We start from the raw sequence: 24,313 nt of genomic DNA, 5'->3' as shown, positions 1-24,313 counted from the left end.
TGTGTGATGCTTTTAGGAATGGGATCATTTTTGTGTTGTTTTTCCAACTAACTTTTACTGATATATGGAAAAGCTATAGTCTATTTGCTTATAAGGATCTTTGTTTGGGCATTTATCCAATATCATACCCATCTAGGCTAACAGTTTAGTTAATAATCTTGAGGATTTTAGTCTAACAGTCATATTTTTATAATGATTTTTATGTTCATTTTCTTTAGTTTTATTCTTATTTCTATTTCCTGATTATTGCACTGATTTCAACTTCCAGAAAATGAAACACAATAGGGATAACAGTGTACATTATTTCCTAGTTCTTTGTTATAATAAGAGTGCTTTTTGTATCACACTATGAAAAAATGATTTGCCTTTTCAGTTTAAGGTAGTTACAAATCATTCTTTTACTTTCATTAAAAAATGTTCTGGGAACTGTGTCATGAGTTTAATAACACAGATATCACCAATTTATGGAATTTATATTCAAGAAATAATTATAAATCAGACAACTGGCCCCAGATTATTTTTTCTTTACATATCAGAAATAAAAATAGATTTTTATTAATTCACCTTATCTGCTCATTTTCATAATTTAACCTGTAACTGAAATGTATTAATACCCTACCTTGATTCATCCTCAACTTCCTGAAATAAATCCTATTTTATCATGGTGGGCAATACTCTGTAAAAAAAACTATTACATTTGTTCTGTCCATGGCAAACTTATAATTGTTTTTATTTTCATTGAAACATGATTGACACAAAATGTTCTGTTAGTTTCAGGTATACAACATATTGATTCAACAATTGTATATATTACTCAAGAATACCATGATAAGTATAGTCACCATCTGTCATGATGCAATGTGATAATATTATTAACTATACTCCCTATGCTGTATTTTTCATCTCTGTGACTTATTTATTTTAGAAATGGAAGTCTGTACCTCTGATTCCCTTTATCTATTCTACCAACCCTCCACACTCCTCCCTTCTGGTAGCCACCAGTTTGTTTCCTGTGTTTAAGAGTCTGTTTTTTGTTTGTTTCCTGACTTGCTTTGTTTGGATTCTACAAATAAGTGAAAGCTTATGGTATTTTTGTTTTTCTGTCTGACTTATTTTACTTAGCATGATGCCCTGTAATTTCATCATGCTGTTGCAAATAACATTTCTTTTTATGGCTGAATAATATCATTGTGTGTGTGTGTGTGTATCACATCTTCTTTTTCCATTCATCTATCAATGAACACAGGTTGCTTCCATAATCTTGGGTGTTGTAAATAATGCTGTAATAAACATAGGGGTGCATATAGCTTTCCAAATTAGAACTTTCATGGACGGGGGTAAGCGCCCATAGTGGAATTATTGCATCCTATTGGATTTCTATTTTTAATTTTTTGAGGAATATTCATACTGTTTTCCATAGTGGTTGCACCAGTTTATGTTCCCACCAGCATGCGGGTCCCTTTTTTCCACATCACTGCCAACACTTGTTATTTCTTATCTTTTTTGATATTTGCCATTGACTGGTGTGAAGTGATATCTCATTGTAGTTTTGATGATTGATGGATGATGGATTGATGATTTTCCTGATGATTAGTGTTGTTAAACATCTTTTTATATGTTGGTTGGCTATCTGTATTTCTTTGGAGAAATGTCTATTTAAGTTCTTTGCCCATTTTTTAATCAGACTATTTTTTGATGTTGAGATGTGTTCTTCATATATTTTAGATATTATTTTTTTATCAAATATATCATTTGCAGATATCCCCTCCAGTTCAATAAGCTGAGTTTTTGCTTTGTTGATGGTTTCCTTTGCTATGCAAAAGCTTTTTATTTTGGTGTAGTCCCAATAGTTTACTTTTGCTTTTGTTTTATCTACCTGAGAAGACATATCCATAAATATGTTGCTATAATTATTCCTTTAAAAATCTTTAGACAACAAGTTTATTGGTGGTAAACATACCTTGTGACCTAGTCATAGTGCAGTTTCGCTTGTCCCCCACCATCACCTTATACACTGTTCAGTGAGGCATTACTTAACCTTATAAGAATTTGGGCAGATCTCTTGGTTTTCTGCCAATATTTTAGTAATAGATCTTTTTTTAAAAAATTTAATTTAATTTTATTTTTTTCAGGGTTCCAAAATCCATTGTTTATGCACCACAGTGCTCCATGCAATATGTGCCCTCCATAATACCTACCACCAGGCTCATCCCACCTTCTCCCTCCCTCCAAAATCCTCAGTTTGTTTCTCAGAGTCTATAGCCTCTCATGGTTTGTCTCAGGAATTATCAGGTCAATGTTTAATACTAAATTAGATTTAGCATTAATATTTTCTCCTTCCATAGCCCTGCCCTATTTTAGACTAGAAGCCTGTAATGGCAAAGGGAGGATAGTTGATTTCTCAGCCTCCCTGATTCTACTTTTCTCTATACGTCTTCTACCCCACAACCCAGATTGACAGTTTACGTAAGACTCCTCCCATTTTGGAGATTTAGGGGATGGAGGGAAAATAAGGAAAAAAGATTTTACTTGATCTAGTATCATTTTTTTCCATAGCTTCATACTCTCTGGTCTTAGAAGATATTGAAAATTGACTCTTCTCAGAGCTTCCTACCAAGAGGGACCTTTCTTCAGCTGGTCCCTTGACCAGCATTGGGGCTTGGGAGAATAGCAGAGTAGAATGTGTTTCTATTCCATGGAGTCCCTTGGAACACTTTTCTAAGCTCCAAGAATCCATTTTCCTGGTCAGTGTCTATCTCTCTACCCTCTAGGAAGCCATGTAATAGAGGAGCCAACATAACTTTGGATCTTCTATTTTTTACATGTAGCTCATGTGTGATCCACAGGAAATATGCCTGCATTCCTACTCTGACAATCCAGTTCCTATTTAGTCTCCTGTGTTCTTACCACCTCAAGACTATTCTAATTGTCCCAAGTCTGAAGTAGACACCATTCCTCCTGGAATCCTGACTGGAAGAGATAATCTCCCATAGGGATGGCTGGAGATCATCCCAAGAAATCTATTCCCAGGTTAATTCCTTCTCTCCCATTATTCTGACTCCAATTAAGATCTATGACTTGGCTGAAATTTCTAAGAACCATGGACCGTTTCACCAAATTCCCTAGTAAATTATTTATTGGTGAGGTGGTAATGTGGAACACTCACACACTTGTGATATATACCATATAGATTCTGTTAAATATAGCAATAGATTATATCTGTCTTTATATTTCATAGTATGTTTTGATATAATATGAATCAAGAAGATTTCTCTCTTTGTATGTTCTGTAATAGATTACATTATGTAGTAAATATCTATATTTAAGGGTTAGTATTCCTGTAAGTACTTTAAAAAAATTACTCATAAATATACATGACGTATGAAATGTTTTGTATAGAAGCATGGTACTTTGAATAGGTTCTTTCTTCTTCTTCTTCTTTTTTTTTTTTTTTTTTGCTTAAAACAACAGGAATTTATTATCTCACAGTTCTCTAGAAGCTTTTTATTTTTCATTTTATTTTATTTTATTTCTTTTCAGTGTTCTAGAATTCATTGTTTATGCACCATACCCAGTGCTCCATGCAATAAGTGCCCTCCATAATACCCACCACCAGGTTCTTGAATGACATTTTCTACCCTGGTATACAGTTTCAATTTCTGCTATATTTACAGATTTCTCTAAGTTTTCTTCTTGTATCAATCTTGAAGATTTATGTTTTTTAGGAAAATGTCCTTTTTAATCTGGCTCTTCTAATTAATTAGCATGTGCATATGCGTTGCCCCCTAGAATATATTGTTTTATGCCCTTTTTCATTTTTAATTTTGTTCAGTAGCATAAAGAAATATTTTTTTATATTTTAAAGAGCTAGCTCTTGATTTTATATCATAATTCTGTTTCTTAATTTCTTCTTTATTTTACTTTTTTTATTTTTTTGCTTTCTACCACTGTTTTATTTATTTGTTTTTTTATGTTCAGTTAGCCACTGTATAGGACAACATTAGTCTTTGATGTAGTGTTCATTAATTCATTAGTTATATATAATACCCAGTGCACATCACAACATGTGCTCTTCTTAATACCCATTACCTTGTTACCCCTGCTTTCCACCCCTCTTCCCTCTGAAACCCTCAGTTTGTTTCCCCAGGTCCATAGTCCGTCATGGTTTGTCTCCCTCTCTGATTTGTCCCTTCCATTCCCCTGTAGTCCTCTGTGCTATTACTTATGTTCCATATATGAGTGAAACTGTATGATAATTGTCATTCTTTGCTTGACTTACTTCACTTAGCATAATCTCCTCCAGTTCCATCCATGTCAATTCAAATGGTGGGTATTCATCCTTTCTGATGGCTGAATACTATTCCTTTTTGTATATATACCACATATTCTTTATTCATTCATTGGTTTAATTTCTGCTTTATCTTTATAAATAGCCCCCTCCCGTTGATTTTAAAGGTCTCTTTATTGGGGAGTGACAACAGCAAAAGGCAGACTAAGAACCTTCAAGCTCTTGTTTCTGTACAGAAATATCAAAAAAATAAGCAGAAGCTGTCTGAAGCAACTTTATAGGAGCTCTGGAAAATAATCCAGAGTCCAGAGAAGCCAACCAAATGCCAAATAAGAAAAACAAAAACAAAAACAAAAACAAAAACAAAAAAACAAAACACTATATTCAAAAGAGTTGGAAAGTTTTGTGACATTTTTAACCTACCATTTCCCCATCCCCACCCTGGTTCAGGGGCAGGTGGCAGGTTAGTTACCAGTTTTCTCCCTTGCAATGCAGGGAACAGAGGAAACCTTGTTTGTAAATTGTTGTGTACATATGTTCTAAAGTGTCTGGAAGATAACTAAAGGACTGAAACATGATGCCCAATCTCTGTTTATACAGGTAACTCAGAAAGCAGGCAGGAAAAGAAGAGCAGGTTGTGCTCATAAAGGCTGCATGTCTACAAACCCAATAGGTGTCCAGGGCAGGAGACTCAAGGTAGAAATATGAAATAGACCATGGAAGGCCCAAAGGCGAAACTGGAGTGAGATTCTGAGAAATAAGGTTTTTTAAAAGCAGCTAAGTATACAAAATTTAGAAAGTTTTGCATATGCCCAGGCAAAACATATTCTTAGAAAAGTCCTGAGAGGACTTGAAGTTTTTACCTTGGTTGATCTCCACGCACAGGGCCATTCTAGGCAAGTGGTGAAAGAATGTGCCAGGACAGAGCCATTCTGCAAACACAGGAAGAGGTAGTTGTTTGCTCTATTGATTGTTTGTTTGGGCTTTTTGTTTGTTTCAGCTCCTGTCATTCAAAGGCATTTCTGTTAAAACATTAGCTGACCATGAACTAATAGAACAGAGATTTTGCAAGTTTTACTGATAAGTAAAGTGTTTTTTAAAAAGTTTAGAAATACCTCAAAATAAATGAATTATTATGACCTTCCTTAAAAAGAAAAACAATAACAAATAAGACAGCAGCCCCCACGGGAAGGAAAAAAAAATCTGATTTTTAGAGTTACAACATTATAATAGTCAAATGACCAATTTTTAAGAAAAAATAACACAAGACATACAAAGAAAGAGTAAAACATAATTCATTTGGAGGAACAAAATAAATAGACAAAACTGTCCTTGAATATGTCCAGACACTGGACTTACTGGATGAAGACTAAATTGTCTGTCTTAACTATGCTCAAAGAGCTAAGGGAAAACATGGACAAAGAAACAGAAGGGAATTGAGAAAATGATACATGAATAAATTGCACAAAATAAAATAAAGAGGTAGAAATTATAAAAGGGAACAAACAAATTCTGAAGCTGAAAAACACAGTGATTGAAGTGAATTCACTAGAGGGGGTTCAGCACCAGGTTTCAGCAGCCAGAAGAAAAAAATCAGCAAATTTGAAAATAGGAACATTAAAATGATCAAGTCTGAGAACAGAAAGAAAAATGATTGAAGAAAAGCAAATGAAGCCTAAGGGACTTGTTAGAAACCATAAGGTGCACCAAGGGATGAACATGAGAAAGATGCACAGAGATTATTTTAAGAAATACTGGCTCGGGGCGCCTGGGTGGCTCAGTGGGTTAAGCTGCTGCCTTTGGCTCAGGTCATGATCTCAGAGTCCTGGGATCGAGTCCCGCATCGGGCTCTCTGCTTAGCAGAGAGCCTGCTTCCCTCTCTCTCTCTGCCTGCCTCTCCATCTACTTGTGATTTCTCTCTGTCAAATAAATAAATAAAATCTTAAAAAAAAAAAAAAAGAAATACTGGCTAAAAAATTCTGGAAGTTGATTAAAAAAACAAAAACAAAAACAAACAAACAAAAAAACACATGAATCCACAAATCCAAGGACCTCAATGAACTCCAAGTAGGATAAAACCAAAGAGACCCACACTAAGACACATATAATCAAACTATGAAAAGCAACAGATACAGGGAGAATCTGGAAATCTTCAAGAGCAAAATAACTCTTCCTATATAAGGGAGCCTCAAAAAAGATTATCAGCCATTTTTCTAATCAAATAATAACATTTTTTTAAAAAAGCCTCTGCTTTCGGCTCAGGTCATGATCTCAGGGTCTTAGGATCAAGCCTCACGTTGGGCTCTCTGCTTGGCGGGGAGCCTGCCTCCCCCTCTCTCTTTGCCTGTCCCTCTGCCAACTTGTGATCTTTCTCTCTCTGTGTCAAATAAATAATAAAAATCTTTTTTAAAAAGGCATAATAAACTCAAAAGTTTATAAAGAAAGCAAAACAAATTCTTAGTCGAATGAATTATTTAATTACAAGGATGAAAAATTATCTCACATTATTTTTTTAAGATTATTTATTTATTTATTTGTTTGACAGACCGAGATCGTGGGTAGGCAGAGAGGCAGGCAGAGAGAGAAGTAAGCAGGCTCCCAGCTGAGCAGAGAGCCCCATGCGGGGCTCCATCCCAGGACCCTGGGATCATGACCTGAGCTGAAGGCAGAGGCTTTAACCCACTGAGCCACCCACGTGCCTCTATCTCACATTATTTATCAGTGAATTTCAGCTAGAGTTTAAATGTGAAAATTTCAGTCTTAATAAAATTTAGAATTAAAATTAAAAAAAAAAAAAGAAAGAAAGAAACCTTGGAGACCAGAAGGCAGTGGAATGATTAAATATTTAAAATGTTGAAAGATAAACACCTGTCAAAAGGAAATTGTAAATCTTGCAAAATTGCTCTTCAAAAGTGAGGAGAAATTAATAAATTCTCAGATAAACCAAAACTGAAGGACTTCATTACTACTAGAACTGCTCCACAAGAAAGGCTAAAGGGCGTCTTCAGTTTGAAATGAAAGGATACTAGACATGAAGGTATATGAATATTAAAAATCTCCAGTAAAGGTAAATGAAACTAGTTTTACTTTAATTATTTTTATAACTCCACTTTTTCTGTTATTGAAAAGACAACTGCTTAAAAATAATTACAAAGGTATGTTGTGAGGTACACAGTATATGTAATGTCAATAACACAGGGTGGTGCAAAACAAATTGGGTAGAGTTTTTATATGTGGTTAAAGTAAAGTTTATGTCAATTCAGATTAGATTATTATAATATTAAGATGTCCCCCATGGGAACCAAAAAGAAAAGGACATACATCAAGGAAACAAGAAGAGAATCAAAACATCTCTCTCGCATACTCACACACAAATCAACTCAACAGAAAAGAAAAAGATGGAGGAAATGAAGGAACAAAAATCTCCTGAACATACAGGGAATAGAAAAAATGCAGAAGTCTTTCCTTATTACTGATTACTTTAAATATAAATAGATTAAACTCTTCACACAATAGCTAGAGACTGGAAGAATGGATTCAGAATAAAATAGAATCTACCCATATGGTACTTAGGAGAGACTCACTTTTGATCTAAAGACATACATAAATTTAAAGTGAAAGAATAGAAGAATGTATATTCCATACAAATAGTAATCTAAAGAGAGCTGAAAGATTAGAGTAGAGATAGATAAAATAGAGTGTACTAACACTATGTAGAAAAATCAATGGAATGAAAATTTGGTCCTTTGAAAAGAGCAACTAAGTAAACTAACATTTAGTTAGACCAACTAAGAAAAAATGGAGAAGACTCAAATAACAAAAACCAGAAATGGAGAACATTACTACCAATTTTATAGAAATAAAAGACTTACAAGAGAATACTGTGGAAAATTATATACCAAAAAATTGGATAATATATGTTCAAGTCATGATCACATGGCTTACAGGATCAAGCCCCAAGTTGGGCTTCATGCCCAGTGGGGAGTCTGCTTCATACCCATTAGGATGGTATTATGAGAAAAAGAGAGCGAGAGAAAGGAAGAAAAGGAAGGATAGAAGGAAGGGAAAGGAGAGGAGAGGAGGAAAGAAGAAGAAAGAAAAGAAAAGAAAAGAAACGTGTTGGCAAACGTAGAGAGTAAGTGGAATCCTTATGTATTGCTGATGAGAATATAAAACAGTTCAGCCACTGGGAAAAGCAGTATGACTATTCCTCAAAAACTTACACATAGAAGCATTGGAAGGGCCAGCAATTCCTATTCTAAGTATGGACAAAAGAAACAAAAGCAGTGACTCAAACAGGTAGACTTACACCAATATTCACAGCAGCATTATTCGTCATAGCCAAAAGTTAGAAACAAACCAATTGTCCATCAGCATATAAATAAACAAAATGTGGTATATACGTACAATGGAATATTATTTAGCCTGCCTGCCTGCCTGCCTGCCTTCCTTCCTTCCTTTCCTCCTTCCTTCCTTCCTTTCCTCCTTCCTTCCTTCCTTTCTTCCTTCCCTCCTTCCTGCCTTCCTTCCTTCCTTCTTCCTTTCCTTCCCTTCCCCTTCCTTTCCTTTTTCCTTCCTTCCTCCATTCGTTCCTTCCTTCCTTGCTCTCTCTTTCTTTTTTTCTTTTTTCTTTTTTTCATAATACCATCCTAATGGGTATGAAATGGTATCTCACTGTGGTTATGACGTTGATTCCCTTAGTGACTGATAATATTTTAAGCATCTTTCCACATGCCTATGGGCCATTTGTATATCTTCTTTGGAGAAACAGACTATTTAAGTCCTTTCTGTGTTTTTAAACGGATTGTTTGTTTGTTCGTTATTGACTACTAAGAGTTCTCTATATAATCTGAATATTAACTACCTTTTTCAGATATATAACTTGCAAGTATTTTCTCCCCTTCCACTATTTGCCTCCTCAGTCTGTTGATTGTGTTCTGTGATTCACATAAGTCTTTAATTTTTCTGTAGTCCAATTTATAGTTTGTTATTGTTCTTGTTGCCTGTGCTTTAATGCCATATCCAAGAAATCATTGCCAAATCCAATGTCATGAGGCTTTTCCCATCTTTTTCTAGGAGTTCCAAGTAATGTGAATGTACTTTATACTAAACTGTACACTTAAAAATGATGCAAATGGTAAATTTTATGCATATTTTAACCCAATTTAAAAAAATTACTGTTTCATGTTTAATTTGTTGACTTGTATATTGTTTGTTTTTTGCTCTGTTTGTCTAATAAAGCTGTTTCATACCCATTTTCTGTCCTATACCTATCATCTTCTCTCTGTTTCCAAAGCTTTGCCTTCTTCTACCTTTAAGAAGGTTCTGTAAGTTTGCCCTCTCCTTTCCACTTTAACTACTATCCCCAGGCAGGAACAGCAACATCATCTGGGAAGTTCAAAATTACAGACACACCCCAGACCTTCTGCTCAGAATTTGCATTTTAACAAATTCCTTCAGTGACTTGTATGCCCATTAAGTTTTAAGAAGACATCCCTACCATTAAATTATTTTCAGCTGCGTCAATTCTACTATCTGTTTTCCATATAAATTTCCAATTTAGTATCTAAGGCTGGAAATCCTAGCATTCTTTTTCATAGCTTTAATAGCATCTATTTCTGCCTTTTTCCCAGGCTGTTCTTTCCCTGTTTCTCCCTGCTTTTGTTCTAAAGAGAGCATATGCATTCATGCCTTTTGACTACAAGGCAGATCTTCCAAATATTTCAACTTTCATTTTTCACACTTTCATACTTTTCATAGAACACTTCTTTGTTTTATTCATGATTATCCTTGGGTGGGATATATCCTAGAGATAAAGTGATTTTTTAGTGAGACTATGGATATGGTGACCTTAGTCTCCTTCAGCTTCACTTTCACCTTGGAGGGCTTAATCCTTAGGGTATAAATCTGAAAATCTGGTTAATGTGTTCCATTTTTTATGCCTAATTGCATTCATGCAGAGTAGGACCCTCACTTCTGACTGCCTGGTTAACTGACTAGGCCCTGAAGTCAGGTGCAATGTATGATACTTTGCATAGTCTTGAATGATATCTTCCACTCTGGTATGCATGGCTTCCAAGTCCTGTAGATACCTGCCTTTACTAGCAATGGATTTTCTTTGAGTCAGTGGGTTACATGCATTCAGCTATGTTCCCTAACCACTTTCAACCAGAGTTGTGTCCTCTGAAGATATAGAAGGGAGGAGAGAGACAGAGAAAGAGAGAGAGCGGAATTGGGGGTTTGGATTAGCAGGCAAGGCCAGACCAGTTGCTTGTCTGGCTCAGTGCTGTTTTCTAGCCCTTTCCATGGGAAACTTACACATGGTGATGAAGATGTTCTATAATCTGTACCATCTGATACAGTAGTTGCCAGGCCATATGTGGCCACCGAGCACTTGTAATGTGGCTAGTACATCAGAGAAACTGAATTTCAAATTTTATTTCATTTTTAATTACTTTAAAAATTTAATGTAAAATAGTCACATGTGCTAGTGTCTACCCATTTGAACAACATTCTGGAGGTGAAACTCTGCCAAGTGACATAATCAGACCCAGATAGGTGGGGAGTACTTTCCTAGTTCCTTCAAACTGATTCCTCCCTTCCTCTTCAGAGTGCTGAGCCTGTAGTGTTCTCCTTAAGAACTTCCTCAATCATCCATTCTAACAGTTCTGACCCTGGCTGATGATTGAGGACCTGGCATACACTTTTCTGTTGGTTTTGGTTTTCAGCACTCCTAGCAGTTTTGGCCTTTGTGTGTTGCTTTATGACTATATTGTTTGAAAATCACGAAGAGATGCATCAGAGCCTATCTCATTTGCCTGATGTGACTACTCATTTCACCAAGATTGATATTTCTACAATGATAGTGAATTTATCCTGAAACATAGAGATAGATGCTCCTGTTTTAGAAAAAGTGCCCTGTCTACAAAGGGCACTGCTATCTTATGACACTCTTGAGAAGTATCAGATTGTGATTTCCATTTATTAATAGGAGAATGTATGCTTTTCTATGTATGTTGTCACCTGTGTTGATTGTTGTATCTCTTATCTATTGCCACAATGTTGCTGTGTAACAAATAGCTGGAAAGCCTCAATGCCAGATGATAGTAAGTGCTCATAACTTGTGTGTCTGTGTGATTAATGAGTATCTCTGCTTGTCCTGGCTAGCTCACTCACAGACCTTCGGGTGGGTGGTCTCTGAAGGGATGAGTAGGCACCTCCATCCTGCTCCCCATGGTCATCGTCTACCTAGGACCAACAGATTCATCTGGGCATGGCTTTTTCACAGCAAAGGCAGAAGCACAAAAGGAGACCAAAACCAGAATGCCTCTTGGGAGCTAAGCTTGAGACTGACACATGGTCACTTCCACATATTCCGTCAGACAAAGCAAGTCACAAAGCTGGCCCTTATTCAGGAGGTGGGTTGACAGCTTCTTTTTAGTGAGAAGAATTTCAAATGACATGGCTAAGAGTGGATATTGGGGAACAAGGAAAGAATGGGGCTGCCAACAAAATCAACTTAACCTAATGACTTTCCCAGCAACATGCTCAAAGAATCTGCATAACAACGGCTTTCAGACAGTTCTGTGAATATATTTCCTTTTTTAAAAAAATATTTTATTTATTTATTTGACAGAGAGAAAGAGAGAGAGAGCACAAGCAGGGGAAGAGGCAGAGGGAAAGGGAGAGGGAGAAGCAGGCTCCCCACAAACTGTGGAAGCCCGATATGGGATTTGATTCCAGGACTCCGAGAATTATGACCCGAGCTGAAGTCAGTGGCTTAACCAACTGAACCACCCAGGCATCCCTGAGAATGTATTTTCTTATGTATTTTTGTAAAACAAAACAAAAATTAGAATAACTTAAATGTTAATTTAGGCCTTGTGTTTTCTCCACATTGAATAGTAAGCACTTGCTTTAGAATAATACTTAGTTTGAATTATTTGACTTAGGTTCTTAACCCTGCATCTGTGTTCCTATTCCTGAAAAAAGGCCTGAGGAACTTGGCATTTGGAGAACCAGGAAGAAGAGGACTATGACTTACCACAGAGCTGTTGCAAAGGGCTGAATGGTTACCTATAAAGCAGTAGTCCAGATGTACTGCTATCCCATGAGCATAGATATAACCATTGCCCAGAGTTCTCAGACATGCAGCCATCCCAAGTGCAAGCCAGAGGTCTATATACAGGAGGTGCTGCTGACTTGCTTTGGGTCCTGTTAGTTTAACAAGATTATGATCAGAGAGCCAGGACTCTACTGATGGCTGCCATTTTGCTGTCATCTTCCTTGTAGGCCAGGCCATAAAACTCACGGGCATAAACATTGGCCTGCTAGGAAATCATCGTGCGGTAGAAGGATTCAGAGAGTATCTGGCTACTAATTCAGGGGGTGTCTGTCACTAAGCATCTTGACCAGTAAGCCCATGGAGCTCTCAGTGAGTTAGTAACTGCGTAGGGCCAGGGCTTCTACTTAGAGTGGTTGAAAGGGCAGGTGTCCCCTCTTGCACTGAGATTTGGGGAATTAAAGCCAAGAAGAGCTAAGCTATCTCTTTCCCTTTCTACTTCTTGAGTCCCATGCTGTATGCTTTTGTGTGACCCCCCCCCCCCATATCTTCAAAGTCTTTGTTTTGTTCATGGGACACCCAGTGTGTGCATGCTATTCCAGGCACTGGAGAAATGACTGCTTATAGAAGACTCTCAGACTCTGCTCTCAGACTCATCTGAAGAAATAAAAGGGACCTACAAGTCAACAAATAGATGGATGTTCCAACTGTAGATAGTTCTGAGTGTAATGAAAGTATTCAGTGAGAGGAGAGGTAGATGAGGCTGAGATACTTTAGTTCTGAAAGGACTCTGAGAATGCTTACTCAAGGACATTTTCATTTCTGTCCTGCCTGGCTTTTACCATGAATCTAAAAGTTTAGTACAAGATGGTGAAAAGATTGTGCTGAAAGCTTAATGATGTCGCTGTAAGGACCCCCGACTCTGCCCATAGCCCACCTTTCCCAAAAACATTGGCAATAGGTATCTTTGCACCTTGGCCAACAAATGGACGTTTCAGGCAAATGTTTTGTGGTAATAAGTGTGCTGAGCAGTCAACAGAAGCATTTCTGCAGCAGCCTCTCTAGGTGGTCTGTGGGGAATTCTGCATTTGTGCAATGACATGAGGAGTTCGCATCTGCCCTTATTACTATTTTCAATTGGTGGAAATTTAAAAATGCTGACATCAAAGTACATCTCATAATCTTAATATAATTGAGACAAAGTGAAAATGTTGAAGGCAACATGTTAAGTCACGGGTCTCCTCGACTCAGGCTTCCTCACTCAACTGTATGGGCAAAGGACACAGAGGAGAGTTTATAGATGATGTCCTAAGATGGCTGTTACCATATCATAGGACTTTAAATTTTCTGGAGATAATGATACCCTTATAAGCTTTGAGTTTATTCCTTGAATTTTTATACTTTTGACTGTTAAACATAACTTTATGAATATATCACTTATAAAAGCAAGACTATCTACTAAATTCTATCCTATTCCACAGTAAGTTAGATATTACTACTGTTACTACTGTTAAATATTACTACTGTTACTGTTACTATAGCATGTAGAATATTTATTTTTTTCTTTTACATATTATATTTACATATTGTCACATATATAATGAGAATACTGTATGTATGTGTAGGATCTCTGTGTGTGTACATTGTATACATTATGTGTGTATATATATATTATATGCATATGCATGTGCGTATATATAATTACAAATTTCTGTACCTTCTTTGAGCTTCAACAAGAACTTCATTCCGTGAGTAGGCTTCTAAAAGCTGAATATACAGTATGTCACACTTTAAGGCAGAAGAGATATCAAAGAGGGAGTAGCATGTAGGATTCTGGTTTGCTGGATCTGAAAGTTGCATCTGCCTTCTAGTAGTTTTGTATATGTGGCTATCAAACTTATTCTTCCTGAGCCTTGTTTTTTTTATCTGCCAAAGGGGAATGATAATAACACTTCCATAGCATGGTTATTAATTAAATGCATGAATGTTCAAGGGCTGAGCATAAAGTTGGGTACAAAGCAAACTCTCAACCAATGTTACATGAAGTACACATATGATTCCATGCTGTGCTGAGCAAGAAGGTAATAAATCAACATCCTTTTCTGTAGTGTTTCCCAGTCCTCTATCACTTCTCTACTTCTCTTATCTTTTTTTTAACGTTCTACTTTCAGCACCCTCAATGTGATTATTTGTAAAGAAAGCACATACTGAGAGGTAGACACTTTTTCTTGACTGCCATCTTTCTCTCCTTTCCTATCCTAAGCATAAATTGCAGCTATAGATACTCTAAACACTGCTCTCTCTCAATAAGTAAACAAAAAAGTAACAATGACACCCCCCAAAAAAGTATCTACTGAAGAGTAATACTGCAGAAATCTTCAGGCAGTCATGTTTCTCATGACCCTGTCACTAATCCTTAGAAATAGTAGAATTCTCAGATTACAGAGGGCTGTAGAAGTGAGCTTGATATTGGTTAAATTCTCCTCTCAGGTCAAATAAAGTTTATTGGGAAAAATATAAAAAGTTGTGTGTGGATATTGGGGAGGTTTCCCTGCCCTTGGTTCGTGTCCATTAACTAGGCTTGAGCTCCCAGTCCCACAGACTCAAATTCCCTCCTACAATTTCTGCAAAGCCCCAAGCCTCAAAATTTGGTCAATTCATGCATAAAGTCCACTCCCCAAACCAGTCATGAATTTACCCAACTTGGAAGAAGGTTTTATGGTTCAGGGAGCTGTTCTGGCCTACCATACCCTTCTTGATCTTTCGGCACCCCCCCCCCCCACCTTTCCTTTTTCTTGCCTTTCTGTCCCAGTGGCACACAGACCTCTTTCCTTCTACTGTGTCATCCCTGTACTTACCTTTTGTAACATGAGTATGCTCTTGTGTCCTACGTTCACCAGGAGAGCGTTTTCTATGTTATTTCTTCCTTAGGAAAAAGAATAGTAAATATATATATATATATATATATATATATATATATATTTTTTTTTTTTTTTACTGTATTTGTCAAGTAAATTGGAAAAGGACTCCTTTTTACAGCCAGTCTTATGCCAGAATGAAAAGACAAGACAGCAAGTATACTGGGAACCCTTTTACAGATTCTTCCAACATCATGTTACACTTCCAATAATGCCCATGAAACACATTACATAATGTCACAACCAGTGTGAATCCCTAAACAATTTGGATATGTTCATGTTCTTGCTTATGTGCATTTATTTTACAGGCAGCATTGAGAATGAATAAGAAAAACAAACAGAAAATAGTAGTCTCAGTTATTGAATTTGTTCAAGTGAATTGGTACCAAAATATATAGGAACTTTTTTAAAATTTGAAGATTTCCAGTAGAGATCTGTTTTTCTTTTCTTCATAAAAATTCATAATTTTAACAGAATCTTATTCTAGTTTTGCCTTATAGAGATCTTGTATGAATGTTGGGTAGTCAATATGCCATAAAACATGCCAGAATTTTTAAGTGTGAGGCTGGTTCTTCAGTTAGCTAGAAAGTCAGATGCTTTAGAAAAGTACACCAAAGAGCTAGGTGTCGACTTTGGATTATAGAATGTAATCCACTCCTTGGAGTGACAATTTAAAGTGTTATGACATGTGGAAAGGACACACTTTCTCCATTCATATGGGTCTCACAACATATGTCTGCATGGCGCTTACATACCATTTGTAGAGAATAATTTAATATTTACCCATAATTGCAAATATGTTAACATTTTCCCTTACTGCTCTTCTTAGCCAATGAAAAGTAGTACTTTTCTCAACTTGCCACTTATCCAGATGCTAATAGAAGGACATCCTTTACTACTGCACTTAGGTTAAATGAGACAAGCCCAACAGAAGTGGCACATGCCTGGTGTTTTACTGGTGTTTTGGTTAAAATCTGCTGATAGGAACAGAACTTGTTCATGCTGCCCAAAGTAGGAGAAGGTCCATTGTGAATATTCATATGGAAGGCTGTCTAGAGAAAGCTGAATACTGACCTTCAAGAAAGGTGGAACATGAAAGGTGGTTGGGAATTCAAGGTAAGTCTAGGGATCTTAGGAGGAGACATTCTTACTTCATTCTTATCCAACAGTGAATGCATATAGCCAGGGCTGCCAGTTACGTACTTCCACATAAGCCATGAGAATGCTGTTCTCAGGTGCTCGCTTCAGCAGCACATGTACTTAAAAAAAAAAAAAAAAAAAAGCTGTTCCCTGAGATATGTGGTACCTACACTGCAAGGCCATGTTCTGTGGCTCAGCCATAGTGACCGCTGTCTCTTCAACCATCCAATTTGCATTTTTCTCTACCTCTTATGCTTTCTCACGCCTCACTCTCCAGTTGGAAAATGACATTTCAAGACTCTGATTCATGAGCTTGCAAGGCCATCTCCATTCTTGCTCTGTCTTTAATTCACTTACCTGGAAGAGAATCCCTTTAGCTCCATTTTGCCTTTTAGGTCAGGCTGTACCATAGATTCTTGATCAAGTAATGGTTGACTATCCTTGAATCAGGGCCCCATCCCAGTCCTGTCAGCTGTAACTGAGGTGGAAAAGGGGAAGCATTCTAGAGAAAAATAGTATAAAACATAGTGGCTTAATTGCATTTCAACAGAGGCTATGTGTAGGTTGGTTTCCCTAAAAGGCTGTACATAGAGTAGGAAATAAACTTGACATTTCTAGAAGTGTTGTTTCTTAATGGACAGTTGATTTAACCATTGCATGGTGGAGGCTTCACTGTCCTTGAGCCCTGATATAAGTTCTTTCCATGGCTGCAGCTGACCCCAAGGGAAGCTAGCCCCCTTTATTTTGATTCATAATCAATAACCTGGAAGCCAAATATTCTCTTTGAAAAGGTAGATGATTTCATGGTGAGAATCTCAGGGGCTTTAGGATCCAGCCCAGCAGACAACGATGATAAAAAAGGATGAAGCAGAAACTTGGCCAAGAGTTCCAAAGTGCAGCCTGTGCAACTGTAGCTAGTTAGACACTTCACATGGAAAAACAAAGAATTCAGTCTTGATTTAATCAGTACTGTCACCACACATAAGTTTTCTCTGTGCTATAAGGTTAAAGAACCACTGAACAAGGAGGCAAAACAAAACTTGAAGACAAAAGTTTCCTTAGAAACCCTTTTATCTGCACTTGTTTAACCAAAGTCAACAAGGCTACATGAATAATTATATCAGATTTAGAGGTTTTTTGATTGCTTTTCTTGACAAATCTGGACTATCAGGTACTCAAAATTTACTCAGTATACAATATGGAATATAGTTAATCAGGTATATCTTGGGGAAAAGGGGTCCTATATGGGGGCTGCTCATTGTTTGACTGGAAGGAGTTTTCCTGATACATGTCTGATCTCATCTTTACTGTCTGCCCTCGTCTGTGTGTTTCAGAATCACCACAACCGCAGCATGCATGATGGACTTGAGAAGATACCCCTTGGATGAGCAGAATTGCACGCTGGAAATTGAAAGCTGTGTGTATCTGTACTTCTTTTTCACTCACTGTTTTTCAGGCCTGGCTATTATTTGGCATCTTTTTCAAGGCATATGTCATTTTCTGGACATAGTTTTTAACCATTTTAAAGAGGGGAGGCTTAATCCTCCACTCTGTAAATTACACTGTCATGAGAGAGACAGAGACAGAGACCCGGCATCAAAGAATTCCCCATTCTAATCTGATTAAGAGAGTATGCTTGCTGTGCTGAAATATAAGAAAACAAACATTCCTCATCTTGGTCCATTCAATGAGAAGAGAACAAACACTGAGATGCAATTTTCTCACAATATGCTTCATCACACATGAGTGGCTGTACTCCTGGGAACCTGGGCAGTTGGAGTAAAACTCATTTCCCATCAGGAACTCAGCTTCACAAGCAGGCTATTCCTGCATTTTGGCAGTTTTCTCAATTTGAAGAGTATTCAGATGGCTTATTGATAATTCAGTGTTGAGTACTTCTTTGTGAGGGACGAGAGCTGCATCTTTATTACTTAACAAACAGGTGTCCTGCCAGCTACCTGAACTACATCTCCTGGCATATCCAGATGTTGCTGTTTTTGTCGTCACTCACCTTAGTCTATCATAGATTGGCTTATAATTGGCCTAAATTGGATTTAGTCTTATCTGTATTTATATGGATTTCATTAAGGGGGATGGCAAATGACTGCAAATGTTACTCAATGCATTTGTGGGGAGAAGTGAGTGTCTTTGTGAGTAAACATACTGGGAAGCTGTGGTGGGTGTAGGTCAGTTTTCATCCCATATAGAGCTGGCTCCACAGAGCCCCTCACTTCTACACTACATCACTGTCAAGTTTTCTGAGAACTGTGCTTTCAGAAAAGTGAGGTACATGGAATCATGTCAAGTGATGCATGGTGGAATCATCTGGGGAGATTTAGCATGGAGGACAGAAAGCTCAGGGGAAGGATGATGATTTCCCCATAGTGAAGACTATCTTGAAAATTAAGTGGATTCTGTGTGGCCAGAAGGTAAAACTCCCAGTGAGGTGAAGAAAGTTTCTGGAAGGCAAATTTGGGACCTAAGTAAGGAAGCAGCTTCTACTACAAATGTATGAACACATAGTGTGTAGTCTCAGAGAGTACAGATTCTGTTACTGTGACATTTGTGCTGAGGGGGATGATGGGCAGGAAGGTCTGGTATCAAAGAGATATCCTCAGAAAGTATGAGGCCATTGTCTTCAGAGAATCCATAGTTAAAGCCTTTGAGTGGAAGTAGGGATTTTCTGGTGAGCTGACTACACACATATGCAAAAGGTTTTATTTAAGTGAAGATGGAAATATGGGGATGTGTGAGCCCCTACCCATGGGGGTGGGTAGGTAAGCCCTGGGCACAGTATGCTAGTTTGAGCCACAGCCAGAAGACCAGTGGGTACTGGGCTCGGTAAGTGAAGGAGAGAGAGTGGATGTATTCATGATACACAGAGAATACTATAGATTCTTGGCATCCTTGTAAGGAGTTTGAACTTTATTGGGAAATGTGAGGAGTTTAAGCAGAGGAGTGGCTTGATAAAATGTGTGTGTTATGAACAATTGCCATGCCTGCCAGATGAGAATGGAATGTAAGAAAGTCAGAAGGAAGGGAGGAGACAGAAGCTGGAACCACCATGATGCAGTGAGAGAGTATAACAGATGGGACAAGGGAGATGACATTTACCATGGAGAACAGTCATCTCCAGAGCTTTGGTCTGTCTGTCAGATATGGAGTGTCTGCCTTGCATCGTATTACACATTCAAATCAAAAAGTCCCTTATACTAATAGGGTATTTTTCTCTAGGTGTAAATTTTAATCAGCCTTACCGACAAAGTTGACCTAATCCTTTAGAAGACTCTAGGTACTACAAGAAGTACCAGATTTTATTGTCCTATTTCCTCATTCTGAAGAAGCATTGATTGATTGATTACCAAGTGAGTAATCAAGCCCATGCTAAGAGCTGGGCTTGGAGCTATAATCCAACTAGTAAACACTCCTCTCTTTAAGGCCAAGAGTATCCCAACAAAAGACATTTCTCATGATGGCAAACCTCATAGCCTGATGAAGCCACCCAAAAATGCTGAGGAGAACACTATTTTGCCCTGAGAGTTTCTGATGTTATCAGAAACTTTGTCATCAGACATTGATTGGTTAAATCCACCCTTAGTGTTTTAACGTTTCTGTAGCTTTTCCGAGTTTCCTTTCTAGAATTCTTTATATTTTATTTTCCGTTTTTTTTTTCCTTACAACCATCTTTTCCAGTGGTGTTAATATATATTTTAAATTCATTTCAATGCAACCACCTAGTTCTCTGTGATTAGGATTTGCAAACAAAACTCTGGTCAGAGCATTCACCCTCCCCAGTTCCTCTACTTTTCAGCCCCAGGGTGGTGCAAATCAGACAGCACAAGTAACCAAAAATATTCAAAAGTTAGTTCTCTGATGACACTTTTTCTTATGGACAAGCACATGAAACAAATCTACTTCATATTCTACAAATATGAGCAAGCTGTTTTTCCATTTTATTAGTTACAGTTTCTTCAGCCTTGCATGTAAACAAAATGATGATTCTTCACTTCTGCCATGTCCCTGTTTTCTCTCCTGGCAGATGGCTATACCACAGATGACATTGAATTTTACTGGCGTGGCGGCGATAAGGCTGTCACTGGAGTGGAGAGGATTGAGCTCCCACAGTTCTCTATTGTGGAGCATCGTCTAGTCTCAAGGAATGTTGTCTTTGCCACAGGTGAGTCTTGTGTCCTCTTTCTGGCTGATTAAGCAGTGATGGTCTTTTAATGAAACTGTACAACTGAATCACAACCCTGAGTCACCCAAAGATGTACCGCCATCGATAATTGATCATCTTAGCTACTCCTTTTTTTCTATATCTAAAGGGATTGATAAGCTTTGACGGAAAGGAAAGATCACCTGACAAGGAGAGGCACTAAAAGGCCGGTTATTGAGAAGTTAAAAACCTAAGGGTAGATTTAACTAACCCATGTTTGGTAAGATAAGAAACTCTCATCTCTGGGCACGTAGGAGGCCATTGATGGCCTTGGAGGCAAACAAGAAGGAAGGAGGAAAGGAAAGAAAAAAGGAAGAGAGGAAGGGAGGGAAGAAGAAGGAGGAGGAGAAGATCTGAGGAAGTGGTGCTATTCCCCTCCCAGAAGTAAGAGACGTTCTCCTCACTTCTCGGGTAGCAGTCAGCTTTGGTGGTCCAAGAAGTTAACCACACCCTCAGTTAGTGATGCCTATTGGAACAAGATCATCCTCTCTTAATACTATCTGGTTAAGGTTGCCCTGGCCTTGGTTCCATTGTCATCTTCATTTCAACAGTCTAAAGACTGAGAAGGTATGTTCCGCTCTCCTGTCTGTCCTTCTGAGGCTTTATTAAATTACAATTATTTGCATTTTAATTTGTGCAGTACTTTCTTGCTATCTTTGCATTCCTGCTGAGTGCCATATACTACGATTGAGACAATAAATAAAAGTGCTTTGTAAATTGTCAAGTATTATAAAGACCACAAACCCTGGGTTGAAAATGCTAAATAGAGACAGAGCTGGAACCTCCCATCTTGGCTTTTTCCTGTTGATATAGGTTGAACATGATAAGTAGGTCGCAGTTAGCTTTAGTCCTGTGAGGGCATTCATGAAGCTCAAGGAAGGCCTGTTCTCTCTACCTGTTGCCTCTGACTGGAATGCCTGTGACCCACAGTCACCTGCTTCCCCTTCACCTGGTCACCTCCAACTCATTCTTTAGCTTAATCTAGATGTCATTTCCTCTGGGAAGGCTTTTTGATCCTGGCCTACACATCTACACTGCTAACCCAGGTTCAGTTAAATGGCTACTCTGCATTCCCATGTACTGCACTGACCTTTTTCTAACTCTGCTGTGCCTCTCTCCTCAAAAGTACATCTCCATTAGGAGGCATCTGTCCTGGTCATGGTTTATCCCCATCTCCTTCCCCACCTTGTGTAATGCCTCACATATCCTAGGCATGCTACAAAAGTCCCTGCATAAGTGAACAATGATTCAAAGTGTCGACTTCCCTCCTCTCCACCCCAGCCTCTAAGAACCACTGGGACATGCCAAGTATAGACAAAAACCTGAATGTTTAAGACACCAGTCAGGTCCATTTTGATGCAATGCCACTTAATCCTTTGTTGCAAGAGGTGCTACAAATATCCCTGTAAATCTCTAGAGGCACTCATCTTGATGAGAAGTAAGATCCAGCAAGTACATGGGCTTATGATTTCCCAGTTTCTACAACCAAGAAACTTAGCCTGTGATGAACTGGATAAAATGATTTTTCTGCTTTTAGTATCAGGATTCAAACTCCCATGCTCCAGGTGATATGAGCAAAAGGTCTGCTCCAAACACAAGGGTAGTTTTCTCATGGTGGAATTAAATGCCGTGCCTGCCTTGGTCTTGAAAATTGCTATTGTGGCCATTAGTATGCAATCTCTTAACTGCATTTTCATGCAACCTCATCAGAAAGCTGGATGAGGTATAGGTGGAGGACGCAGGGTTTCCGTAGGAAATTGCAACCAGTTAGAATGGCCTTCCTGAATCCTCTACCACAGAACCACTCAGGGGCAACTCTTTTCTAAGTGCAGTCTTTGTTTTTCTTTGATGTATTTATATGGTAAAAAATATCTCAAACATATCTGGAAAAATAGATACTACGGGTGTGGGGGATAATATTTAAACTATGCATAGAGCCATCGGCCCATCAGAATGTGGTGCAATGTCTTCTTCCTAGTGCCTACCAAGTTCTGGCAAGGTATAAGCCAAGAGTTCCATATCAGCCAGGTACAAACCTCCTAACCTTCAAAGAGGTTTATATTATATGTCAACTACACTTCAATAATAACTTTATTATAAAAGGTTGCAGTTTAAGTTATTCTAATTGACCTGTTCATGAAAATTGGCACAAGCCACATTGCTTAAAATTTATTTTAAAAATTGAATATTACACTAATTTTTCCCCCTTTCCATAAATGTTCTGAATTAATGAGATTTTGATCAGTCAACTGGATTAAAGAATTCTGTACCCTGATAGAATTCTCAAGAAAGGGAACAAATGCTCTGGAGGTTTATTTGGACCAGGCAGAGTCCATGACGAGGATTTAATGTGATTGTTTCCACCTGTCCTTCAGCCTGTTGGTAAACACAGGGCAGCCAGACGAGTCTGCAGGACAATGTGTAAAGGCAATTCTGGTTTCAGGAACTGAGTAAGGCATATGGAGTGCAAAATTCCAGATGTTCATTTTCAGTATCATGGAAGTGAAATTTTGTGCTTTACCTCTTTGCTCTTGTCCTGTCCATTTGGGGACCTTGTAGAGACTCTTGCTGGTCCATCCCCAGATTAACATGGGGTTGCAGGCTACAGGGAAGAGAACACATATAAAACCAAGTTATGAATATTCACTCAGCAGTTGGCACGAACTAGAAGTGGGGCTAGGTCCAGCATCAAGGAGAGAAACAAGGAGAGTCTGGTACCCTGGGATTTCTCATTGGATCTCCATGTTTCAGTGATGTTCTCCCCAATGATGTCACATAGTCCATTATGTAGAGGAGCTTTTAGCGGGAACAGAACTCAATGAAATATGTTCAAGAGATGTTACGTACAGAGTTTAAAACAGACACTGGAGCCAGACTGTTGGAACCTAAGTCCTAACTGAAACTTTCAAGCAGTGTGACACAGGGAAAATAGAGATATTAGTAATATCTATTTGGAGGCGCCTGGGTGACTGTTTGTTAAGCGACTGCCTTCAGCTTAGGTCATGATCTGAGTCTTGGGATCGAGTTCGGAGTAGAGTTCCCTACTCAACGGGGAGTCTGCTTCTCCCTCTGACCCTCCCCCTTTTTATGCTTTCTCTCTCTCTCTCAAATAAATAAATAAAATCTTTAATAATAATAATATCTATTTGGTTGGGTTTTGAGAGGACTACATGGCTTGTAAAACAAGAAGCCTAGAATAGTATCTACATTTAGCCCTGATTAGGTCTCATTAACTAAGATATGTGGGATCAGGAATGAGGCATATTTTGAGGGGTCTGATAATAGACCCTCTAGCAGCTGACCAAATCTTTGCATATTAGAAAATTTATAGCATTTTCTCCTGGACTATTGGACTCCTAATGGCATATTGGAGGGTTTTAAGAGTGGGTGTTGTCTTGGATTTATATTTGTATCCCCATCTCAAGCCCACTCAGCAGTTTGAAAACTGAATGGTTATTGAATTGAGGAGAGAAAATCGGACCATCATTTCTGAGTATGTACTGAATTGTAATCAAATGAGTCATTTCTCTAAGAGATATTATAAAAAATTAATGATATTATATATTCAAATATATATTTTTTAAATTGTACCTGGGAGGAAATTGAGTACACCATTGCCTAGAAAGAGGGAGTGGTGTTCCATAAGTGTGTTTTAAAGACAACAAAGAAATGACTGAGATCATATCGAC

The 24,313-nt window shown here is 38.0% G+C and overlaps 1 protein-coding gene across 2 annotated transcripts in view; it reads left to right on the top strand.

The window, feature by feature from the left end:
* GABRB3 (gamma-aminobutyric acid type A receptor subunit beta3) overlaps positions 1 to 24,313 on the top strand; it is a 221,194-nt gene that overhangs the window by 162,829 nt on the left and 34,052 nt on the right. For both annotated transcript variants that reach the window (XM_059180239.1, XM_059180241.1), the window contains 2 exons: positions 17,743 to 17,825; positions 20,448 to 20,585. In XM_059180239.1, coding sequence (XP_059036222.1) covers positions 17,743 to 17,825; positions 20,448 to 20,585 — 221 coding nt within the window. The remainder of the gene's footprint in view (positions 1 to 17,742; positions 17,826 to 20,447; positions 20,586 to 24,313) is intronic.

The sequence above is a fragment of the Mustela lutreola genome, chromosome 7, assembly GCF_030435805.1.
Source record: "Mustela lutreola isolate mMusLut2 chromosome 7, mMusLut2.pri, whole genome shotgun sequence".
NCBI lineage: Eukaryota > Metazoa > Chordata > Mammalia > Carnivora > Mustelidae > Mustela > Mustela lutreola.
This window is presented reverse-complemented; position numbering and strand designations above follow the sequence as displayed.